Consider the following 11820-nt stretch of genomic DNA (forward strand, 5'->3'; position numbering starts at 1 on the left):
AGGGATTTGCAATTCGCTGACGGTTCATTTGTAATGTTTACTTCCCCTTTAAACTGTTGAGAAAATGTTCCCTGATACAGCAGCCTGAGACACAATCCCGGAACACCCGCACCGCCCTTTACTCCAAAATGTGTCCAGGCACTCGATGCCACCCATATAGTTCTACTCACGCATTTTATGCAAAACACACATTAGTAGTAATGCTCCGGCATTGTTATATTTCGACATTTATAGGATTATGTCCAGAACACGCAAAGCCGGTTTTATTGCTGGAAGAAGTAAAATAACCCTATAAATGTAACCGTGATGCACAAGCAGCTGTCAGTGTTGTTCTTGCTTCATCTCTCACTGCCACAGGCAAGGGCAGACCCAACAGTATCTAACTGTCAGTCTGGGGCTCATTGGCCTCTTTACATGGCTCTGCACCTTAAAGGATAAGTAAACCTTTAAAATAAGTGAATGCCAAATGGATAAGGGGCTATTCTAAGCACTTTTGTCATTTACATTTATTATTTATTTATTTTATATTCCAAGATATTAAGGGATACATGTGCTGTTAATATGAATGAATTTTGTTACAACAGCACCACCTGCTGGTCAGTTTCCCACCAGTCTGACCACCAAGTAGTCAAGGAAGTTGTCAGGAAAAAGAAAGAGGCTGCTCTGATGTTCTTCTGCTTAGGAAAGATTTGAGAGAGTTTTCTAATTTTTTCCTAAACCGAAGAAAATCAGAGCAGCCTTCAGGTTTTCTAATCCCTTTTGGCCCATGTCTCAGGTATCAGTGTGATTGTGAGACAGATTGTGAGACTGACTGTGAGACAGATTGTGAGACTGATTGTGAGACTGATTGTGAGACTGATTGTGAGACTGATTGTGAGACTGATTGTGAGCAGCAAATAAGCCCCAGTTGTGTGTAGGAATAATCTGAGCAAACAGAAGCCGAGCTGAGGAATTCAGGCTGTTCCTGCTGGATTGTGCTGCCTGGGATCTTCAAGCTCTTGTTAATGAGAAACCAGAGAGAGAGAAGTGAGTGAAACTCTCCCAATCTGCAAACAGGAAAGACCATATAGTAGAGATAAGAGGAGTATAAACACTCCTTCCCCCTCCCTCCCCATTCACATCTGTAGCTGGGAAATGGCACTTATTGTTCCTGGGAAGCTCATAAAAAAACAATGGCGAAAAGTAGAGCTGATGCCAATGTCTTACCTAGAGATCTCCTACTGCCACCGACACAGTTGGGTTACTGGTGAGATAACGCGGCCGTTTAAGTGTCCCTGGTTACTAGCATTAGGGAACCTAGCAACGGGGCTACATTTTAAATTCCAAACTGCAGAAGGATTATAATGGGGAAAAAAAAGAGCAACTGCAACAATTCTCACTGTCAGTGCGTGCGTCATAGATGGCAAACTTCCCCTTTAAACCCCTTTGGAGCAGTTGGGTGTTGATGTGGAGCTGCCAGCAGCGCAGGTTGTTTGGAGAGGAGAGTGATCTGAGGAGGAGGAGGGGTGGAATGGGTGGGGAGAAGGAGCAGTGGGTTGGGTGAGCGTCTCAGGTGAAACTCAGACTCAAGATTACATCCACCTGTTCACATCTCTCAGGCACCGAGAGGGACCACATTTATCCACATTTACTCCTCTGGCCGATTCATCTACCTGGGACTTTAAGGAAAGAGCAAGTGCAAAGTAAGGGAGGAACATGGAGCCTCTTCCACTTCTCTCACTGTTCCTAATGGCAGGTAAGTGGCACTGGGGGTCTGGGTGGCAGTTTAGTGCATTCCTGGCATTTAGAAATGACTTTCCTCCCGTGGCCCAGACCCCACCAGGTCCTGTTTTAGGGCCACAAGTGAAGTTCAATAGCAGAGTTTTGTGTGATTAGCATCCCCAGTCTTTATAATGATAGGGGAGAAGATCTTTATCATAAGATTTATTTTTGTTATTGCAGTTTGGGCGGGGAGGGACTCTCCAGGTCTCCATTACCTTCCACCCCTCCTGTGCACTCCCGTTATTTAGGAATACACCCATATTTGTATTGTTCTGTGTTTCCCGGGGGCGATACTGAAACTGACCTGAATATTTCTACTTTCGCTGCTCTGGGGTCTCGCTACTTGCAAGGGATTGTGGGATAGTTCTATGGTTGGTCGATTCAAATGAATATATTAACTGTGAGACTTTCATTGACTGAAGAATCAGAATTACCTGGGACTGTCCATCTCCAACTGGGCCTGGTCTGCAATCTGTGGCTTCTGACAAATGAGTTGCCCCACTCGATATTTACTGAGCCCACGGGGCTGTTTGGGTCTCTGTGTACTTGAAATGCCAGGGCCTATTTTGAATCCCAGTTCAAACCTGTATCTGACCATTAGACAGAAGGCAGCACTGGCTAAACCTGTCCCTATGTATGTAGAATCAGTGTATTCCCATCCCTAGCTAGAAACCAGCACTGGCTAAACCTGTCCCTATGTATGTAGAATCCGTGTATCCCCATCCCTAGATAAAAACAAGCACTGGCTAAACCTGTTTCTGTGTATGTCGAGTCAATGTACCCCCAACATTATCTAGAAACCAGCACTGGCTAAACCTGTCCCTGTGTATGTTGAGTCAATGTACCCCCAACATTATCTAGAAACCAGCACTGGCTAAACCTGTCCCTGTGTATGTCGAGTCAATGTACCCCCAACATTATATAGAAACCAACACTGGCTAAACCTGTCCCTATGTATGTAGAATCCGTGTATCCCCATCCCTAGATAAAAACAAGCACTGGCTAAACCTGTTTCTGTGTATGTCGAGTCAATGTACCCCCAACATTATCTAGAAACCAGCACTGGCTAAACCTGTCCCTGTGTATGTTGAGTCAATGTACCCCCAACATTATCTAGAAACCAGCACTGGCTAAACCTGTCCCTGTGTATGTTGAGTCAATGTACCCCCAACATTATCTAGAAACCAGCACTGGCTAAACCTGTCCCTGTGTATGTTGAGTCAATGTACCCCCAACATTATCTAGAAACCAGCACTGGCTAAACCTGTCCCTGTGTATGTCGAGTCAATGTACCCCCAACATTATCTAGAAACCAACACTGGCTAAACCTGTCCCTGTGTATGTCGAGTCAATGTGACCCCAACATTATCTAGAAACAGCACTGGCTAAGCCAGACCCATTCTCTGTACAATATAAACAGCTTTTAGGTCCCTGGGACACAATGTGCTTCTTGAGTTGGTTTGTAGTCGAGAAAAACATCTTAATTGTTGGACTGTGACCTGTTACACAAGAGCATAGTCACTCCGTGCCCTCGTATATCTGTACTGGAATATCAGTATATATATATATATATATAATACACAAAAGCCAGGAATATCTATTTCCTTATAAACGGTGAGTTCTGATGTCATTTCTGTCACATGACTCATTGAAATTTGTGTATTATAATAAATAAAGTACCCCCAGTTGTAAAATATGAGGATATTATAAGTTACCTCGGAGTTCCATGACCTGTATAATAACACTCGGCCTTCGGCCTCATACTTTTATATGGACATGAAACTCCTCGGTAACTTCTAATATCCTTATATTTTACAAGAGGGGGAACTTTATTCACTATATACTGTATATCACTGACTCTATATAACTGCCCCAGCACTGTGCTATGGACATGAAACATTAACCCTCCCACGTCATGTTCTGGGACAAGACTTGCTGAAAACCCTATAGGCCTTTAGTGACGTCACTTATGGGAGTTGCAGTTTAGCAATGGCTGCCCAGTGACTGCAGAGCTTGATACTACGTCAGACTCGTGGCTATTGTGCCCTGTATGAGCCCCCGCTGTGTTTGCATTGTGTACAGTGGCCCCTAAGGAAATGATGAATCTGGCACAGGGGTAGGGTTACCAGGGAGTTTGAAAGGTCAGTCACATGTCTATTAAATGCCGCCAGGATTGGTCCGGTGGTGGCTCTCCATCTTGGTAGAGTCTCAAGTGCACTGGTTTCAGTATAAAACAAGGGCTGGTATGATACAGGCTTGTACCACGTGTTTAGTCATCAGGCCAGAAAAAGTGCACTTGAGCCTAGAGTTTGGTGCCACAGGCCTCTACCAGTTCCTGAGTGGGAGTGGTCGGCTCTAGAACAAGACACTGGAATGGAATTCACAATGTGAACATTGGCTCTGGAACATTTAGGAGAAGCAATGGTCACTGGCCAATCAGGCTACAGATATTGCCCTTTGGGATAGTGTTCTCCAGGCACATCTAGTGAGGGACACTTAGGAACGGACATTGCATTGGAGAGAAGACTCACCCGTGAGTGACTTACACCTCCTCATTATACGGCTCCTAAACTGGCAGCTTGTTGGTTTCTACTGCCACCATAAAATGTCAATAACTGCCTGGAAGAGGAATAATGGTTTATTGGCAGCAATTCAAGGTCAATGTCCCACGTCCCTCCCACATGACTTCATGCTTGAGTGGCCAAGACCTTGAATATGCCGAGAGCAAGGATTTCTGCCATTTCTATTTACTGGGGCTTCTCCATATACACGTCATGGGGCTGAGCCTGTGTATTCCTGGCATTGCCCTTGTGTATATATACCACGGGTTGTGTAGCCATGGGGGCAGCCATTCAAGCACAGGATAAGTATTCAGGAGAAAAGACTTGGGTTACAGAGCAGATAGCAGATACGCCATATAGTTATTTTTCAATTTCGACACAGCAGCTTGTTTATATAAACTATAGTAGTACTTATCTGTTATCTACTGTGTATCCTGTGCTTGAATGGCTGCCCCCATGGCTACACAGCAGCTTGTTTATATAAACTATAGTAGTACTTATCTGTTATCTACTGTGTATCCTGTGCTTGAATGGCTGCCCCCATGGCTACACAGCAGCTTGTTTATATAAACTATAGTAGTACTTATCTGTTATCTACTGTGTATCCTGTGCTTGAATGGCTGCCCCCATGGCTACACAGCAGCTTGTTTATATAAACTATAGTAGTACTTATCTGTTATCTACTGTGTATCCTGTGCTTGAATGGCTGCCCCCATGGCTACACAGCAGTTATATAAACTATAGTAGTACTTATCTGTTATCTACTGTGTATCCTGTGCTTGAATGGCTGCCCCCATGGCTACACAGCAGCTTGTTTATATAAACTATAGTAGTACTTATCTGTTATCTACTGTGTATCCTGTGCTTGAATGGCTGCCCCCATGGCTACTCAGCAGCTTGTTTATATAAACTATAGTAGTACTTACCTGTTATCTACTGTGTATCCTGTGCTTGAATGGCTGCCCCCATGGCTACACAGCAGCTTGCTTATATAAACTATAGTAGTACTTATCTGTTATCAACTGTGTATCACTGTATCAGCTCCAGGTTTTTACACACAGTTTACTACCCACTAGCAAAGGGCACATGGTAAGTTGTGTGAGTTGTGTAGCGCATTGTTCTATGGCAGCCCAACATGTCTGTTTCTATGTAAGGTCTATGGCACCCAGGGGATTATTTGATTAAAATGGAGTCAATGGATAACAGGTTTCCAGATTCCATGCCTGTACAAGAAGGCATCCTGTTGCATCTCCACTTGTGACCTAGCAACCAGAGGGCAGTTTGGATAAGGACACTAGTACCTCATAAATCCTATTTCTAAGGTTGACAATAAATATATAAATTGATTCTGCCACTGGGTGGAACATGGAGTTAAAGCTTTCTGCCCAAACTGTTTGGAATACTGCATTGCTGCAAAGAGTCCTGATAACACCGAACCCAGACCTCACAAGCCTATCGCTTTGCAGGAATATTGGGCTGCGACAGTGGGGGTTGTGCCTCCCCCATATTCATATTTCCATTGAGTCTCCAGAGCTGTGACTGGTGGTCCTGCTGCGTTGCAGTTGGTCTATTCCGATTGGCTTGTGTTGGAATTAGCCTCTGGCTGAGACATTTGCAGCAGGAAAAACTTTATGTAAACACAGATCATGAAGTATGAGAAGTTGGTGTATAGAGTTAGCAGTGTGTGTGTATATATATATATATATGTGTATATATGTGTGTGACTATATACAGTATAATTGCAGGTAAAGTTGCTGTACAGTATATACAATATATAAATATATATAAACAAAGTGCTTTATGTTGGTCCTAACGCAGATCCTTTTTCTCCTGTTTCTTTGCAGTTGTCCATTTAGAGCCGAGCAGATCTCAGGAGGGGGGTAAGTATCTGCCAATATGTCGGTATCATTGTGAGGGGCACTTGGGGGCTGGAGTGTAACCCCCCTGTCACAGAGCAATGCCATGTAAAGACATTTTTACTTTAATTTTTACTTTTAAGTCACTTTCCATTCAGTGCAGCCAGGCACAGCTTACTGGTTGCTATGGGTTACAGGACTGGTGCAAATGTTTAGTAGATAAGCCCCATGACTACAATGATTGCCCCCTGTCCTCATTAGGGATCAGCATGAGATGGACAATATTGATAGGGCGGCCAAGTGTCACTTTCAGCTACAGGTTGGGCAAAACTAATTAATAATAATAAAGGACTGGGGGGGGCAGATACTTCAATTATTATCTCCTCAATCCACAGTTCAGTTGTTGTATAGCCCATAGCAGTCCCCTCATATACAACAGGCAGATATTGAACAGGACTAGATCACACAGTTGCCCATCCTTCCTACATATAAACTGGACTCAGCGAGTGGCACTGGTACAAGTAATTTATATGGAACGTAAAGCTCCATGTTGCTGATTTTCCTCTCACAGTTCAGAGCCGCATTGCTGGGGGAGAGAACGCGACTCCAGGAAAGTTCCCGTGGCAGGTCAGCCTGAGATACAATGGTCGGCACGTGTGTGGTGCATCTCTCATCAGCTCAAACTATATCCTCACAGCAGCTCACTGCTTCCCCTCGTAAGTACCACTTGTGAGACTGGACTCCATCTACTGACTGGTGCACTCCCTGTGTCTCTGCCTGTCCTCTTAGCTCCTCCCTTTAGATCTGCTTGTCCTGTTAGCTCCTCCCTTTATGTCTGCGTGTCCTGTTAGCTCCTCCCTTTATGTCTGCTTGGCCTGTTAGCTCCTCCCTTTATGTCTGCGTGTCCTGTTAGCTCCTCCCTTTATGTCTGCGTGTCCTGTTAGCTCCTCCCTTTATGTCTGCTTGGCCTGTTAGCTCCTCCCTTTATGTCTGCGTGGCCTGTTAGCTCCTCCCTTTATGTCTGCTTGGCCTGTTAGCTCCTCCCTTTATGTCTGCGTGTCCTGTTAGCTCCTCCCTTTATGTCTGCGTGTCCTGTTAGCTCCTCCCTTTATGTCTGCTTGGCCTGTTAGCTCCTCCCTTTATGTCTGCGTGTCCTGTTAGCTCCTCCCTTTATGTCTGCTTGGCCTGTTAGCTCCTCCCTTTATGTCTGCTTGGCCTGTTAGCTCCTCCCTTTATGTCTGCTTGGCCTGTTAGCTCCTCCCTTTATGTCTGCGTGGCCTGTTAGCTCCTCCCTTTGTCTGCTTGGCCTGTTAGCTCCTCCCTTTATGTCTGCGTGTCCTGTTAGCTCCTCCCTTTATGTCTGCGTGTCCTGTTAGCTCCTCCCTTTATGTCTGCTTGGCCTGTTAGCTCCTCCCTTTATGTCTGCTTGTCCTGTTAGCTCTTCCCTTTATGTCTGCTTGTAATATTAGCTCCTCCCTTTATGCCTGATTGTATTGTTAGATCCTCCTATTATCTGCCCATTCTATTAGTTCCTCCCTTTATGTCTGCTTGTCCTGTTAGCGCCTCACTTTATATCTGATTGTCCTAGTAGCTTTGCCCATTATGTCTGCTTGTCCTATTAACTCCTCCCTATGTGTCTGCTAGTTCTGTTAGCTCCTCCCTCTGCTCCTGCTAGTTCTGTTAGCTCCTCCCTCTGCTCCTGCTTGTTCTGTTAGCTCCTCCCTCTGCTCCTGCTAGTGCTGTTAGCTCCTCCCTCTGCTCCTGCTAGTTCTTTTAGCAATGTAAGTGTAATTATTCACCAAACTCATTACTTTCATTCACTTACCGACTTCCCCCTCCTTTTTCGAATTTCTATTGTGAAACTTCAGTTTTAAACTTGGAAATGTTTTATCTGTGATTTTTGAAGTTAAAGAGATACTGACAACCTTTTTTATATCAGAACATCATCTTTGAATGTTATTTATAATTTTGCCATAACAGTATTTGCCTGATGCTTTTACATGACCTTTCTTACCCCCCATGTTCCTGTATGAGGGGGCTGCCATATTTGTGCAGCAGGAGTCCGTTAGTATTAGAAACTCTAACTGACAGACTGAGATGGGACAGTCAGGTCGGCAAAACTGTCAGGTTTAGGAACTTCAAGTGACAATAACTTACAAAAGCAGAACTATCAGCAAAACACGATCAATATGACCTATAGGTAACTTTTATTGTACATTCATATTTTGAAAAGAACATGTATAGTGTCAGTTTTACTTTAAAGTGATAATTGTCATGAGGAAGATCCCTGCACCCGTCTGTGCTTAATGGCTGAGCAGAGTTCAACACTAGAGCTCAGGGGTGCACCCCAAATATCTGCCACCCTGGGGGCACAGCTACATTGGTGCAAAGGTCTTGCATACATCAAAGGAAGCCCACTGAGCATGTGCAGTGCCGCTGACATTCCTAACAACATCCAAGATGGGGACCCCCCAAGGAACAACTTAAAAGACCTGGATCATTACTGTTATACAGAAGCTTTAGTTCTCCTTTAATATCTGACCACTGAGCAGCCCACTTACCCCCTGATTTAACTGCATGACTGCCAAACATTGTATGTAGCTATTTCTGCCCCACACATGACTTTAACCAGACTCGTCCTGTCTTCTTCCTCCAGAGACCACTTAATGAGTGATTACAAGGTGTACCTGGGGGTCCTTCAACTGGAAGTCCCTACCTTAGACTCCCAATTATTAAGCCTGAAGGAAATAATAATCCACCCTTCCTACTCGCATGACACTTCCACTGGTGATGTGGCACTCGCTGCCCTGGATCCCCCCGCAACCTTCTCCAACGTAGTCCAACCCATTCCGCTCCCTGATGAGAATGTTCAGTTCCCTATTGGAATGAACTGTCAAGTCACCGGTTGGGGCAATATCCAACAAGGAGGTGAGACTTTCCTTTTTGTTTCTTGTTAATTCATAATTACAGGGAACTTTTAGTTCATATTCACTAAAAATAAGCACAATTCCCCTCATTACAGGTACATTGCACATGGGGGGCTTTGATGTAAACACCAACTATCATATACAGGGAACTCTGAGTATCACTCGTGTATTATAAGGGATAATGTACCCCCTACTGTAAATGATAAGGATATTAGAAGTCACTGAGGGGTTGTTCTGTGACCATATAAAGGCACAAGGCTGCAGGCTGAGTTATACAGGGAACTCTGAGTATCACTCATGTATTATAAGGGATAATGTACCCCCTACTGTAAATGATAAGGATATTAGAAGTCACTGAGGGGTTGTTCTGTGACCATATAAAGGCACAAGGCTGCAGGCTGAGTTATACAGGGAACTCTGAGTATCACTCATGTATTATAAGGGATAATGTACCCCCTACTGTAAATGATAAGGATATTAGAAGTCACTGAGGGGTTGTTCTGTGACCATATAAAGGCACAAGGCTGCAGGCTGAGTTATACAGGGAACTCTGAGTATCACTCATGTATTATAAGGGATAATGTACCCCCTACTGTAAATGATAAGGATATTAGAAGTCACTGAGGGGTTGTTCTGTGACCATATAAAGGCACAAGGCTGCAGGCTGAGTTATACAGGGAACTCTGAGTATCACTCATGTATTATAAGGGATAATGTACCCCCTACTGTAAATGATAAGGATATTAGATGTCATTGAGATGTATTGGGAATATGTTTTGTCCATGTGTCGCACAGGTTAATATATCGGGCTTGTTGTTAGTGTGACATGAATGATACAATTAGGATAATTCGCATATAATTTAACGTATTAATTATTCCTGTTCTTTTTGCAGTAAGTCTCCCAGGATCAAAGACGCTGCAGGTTGGAAATGTGAAAATTATCAGCAGACAGACCTGCAATTGTCTCTATCACATTAATCCTTCATCAGACTCACTGGGTTCTGTCCAACAAGACATGATCTGTGCGGGGTCGGCAGCAGGGAGTGTGGACGCTTGTCAGGTACGTGGGAAGTAATAACAGTTGGAGTAATGGAGTTGTAGGGATGATAATCTCAGCTCTGTATTCACTCACTTGGGAAGTAATAACAATGTAATGGAGTTGTAGGGATGATAATCTCAGCTCTGTATTCACTCACTTGGGAAGTAATAACAATGTAATGGAGTTGTAGGGATGATGATCTCAGCTCTGTATTCACTCACTTGGGAAGTAATAACAATGTAATGGAGTTGTAGGGATGATAATCTCAGCTCTGTATTCACTCACTTGGGAAGTAATAACAATGGAGTTGTAGGGATGATAATCTCAGCTCTGTATTCACTCACTTGGGAAGTAATAACAATGTAATGGAGTTGTAGGGATGATAATCTCAGCTCTGTATTCACTCACTTGGGAAGTAATAACAATGTAATGGAGTTGTAGGGATGATAATCTCAGCTCTGTATTCACTCACTTGGGAAGTAATAACAATGGAGTTGTAGGGATGATAATCTCAACTCTGTATTCACTCACTTGGGAAGTAATAACAATGGAGTTGTAGGGATGATAATCTCAGCTCTGTATTCACTCACTTGGGAAGTAATAACAATGTAATGGAGTTGTAGGGATGATAATCTCAGCTCTGTATTCACTCACTTGGGAAGTAATAACAATGTAATGGAGTTGTAGGGATGATAATCTCAGCTCTGTATTCACTCACTTGGGAAGTAATAACAATGGAGCTGTAGGGATGATAATCCGAGCTCTGTATTCACTCACTTTTGTTGTTGTTGTTGCAGGGGGATTCCGGGGGGCCTCTCACCTGTACAGTGAATAATCAGCCCTACCTGGCGGCGGTGGTTAGTTGGGGAGATGAATGTGGAGCACCAAACAGGCCTGGAGTCTATATCCTAATCTCTCTGTATAGCAGTTGGATCAGGAGCATTGACCCCAGTGCAACAGTCCAGTACTTCACAGTGGACATTCCGTCCGACCCACAGAACAACAGCGGCTGCGTTGGTGCCGACGGACAGTTTTATCCCAACCCTAATGGAGCCTCCATCTTTCTCGTGACCTTTGCTGCGCTGCCTTTCTATTGGTTAACGACCTATATCCTGAGCGACTTCTAAAGACTGGGGCATAAGCCACATGGACCTATGGGAAGGCCTCGGCCTGTCGTTATATTGGGGCACAGCCCAGACTGAAGGTGCTGGATATGTCCCATTTTATGTTTCTCTATATCACAACACAGATTTACTGTTTGATCAACAGCCAATAAAATCTCCATAAACCTTCTCTGATCCATTACATTTCATTGGCCGTATCCTAATCCTGGAACGTAAAGGTTTGTGGCAGGAAGCTCCGCCCCCTCTCCGCCATATAAACGTATCACTACGAAGCTTACGTTGGTTTAGTCATTGGGGCTGGTCACTCCCAACTTCCACTGAACAAGTGCACAGAACTAACGGGACACAAACAGGTTCCACATGGAGGGACTAGGAAGGCATCTAAATATTCTTTACAGGAGACATATAGGATAAATGAAAAAATATATATATAATTGTGTAGGCAATTATAAGTAATATATGGTGTTGCTTTTACATGGAGCTAAACATTAATATTATCTATAAAAATAGCCCCTTTATTGGAGCTCCCTATAGATGTTCTCTGGTCCCTGT

General features: G+C 43.9%; 1 protein-coding gene across 1 annotated transcript; it reads left to right on the forward strand.

Annotated features, from left to right (window-relative positions):
* Nucleotides 1-1575: 1575 nt before the first annotated feature.
* On the forward strand, nt 1576-11430 carry prss8.S (serine protease 8 S homeolog; the record flags this gene model as incomplete). Its single annotated transcript, NM_001088251.1, is given in 6 exon segments — nt 1576-1735; nt 6167-6202; nt 6750-6894; nt 8835-9106; nt 9999-10165; nt 10942-11430. Coding segments are annotated over 6 exon segments (990 nt in total). The 3' UTR covers nt 11272-11430.
* Between the last annotated feature and the right edge of the window lie 390 nt (nt 11431-11820).

This window comes from Xenopus laevis, chromosome 9_10S (genome assembly GCF_017654675.1).
Source record: "Xenopus laevis strain J_2021 chromosome 9_10S, Xenopus_laevis_v10.1, whole genome shotgun sequence".
NCBI lineage: Eukaryota > Metazoa > Chordata > Amphibia > Anura > Pipidae > Xenopus > Xenopus laevis.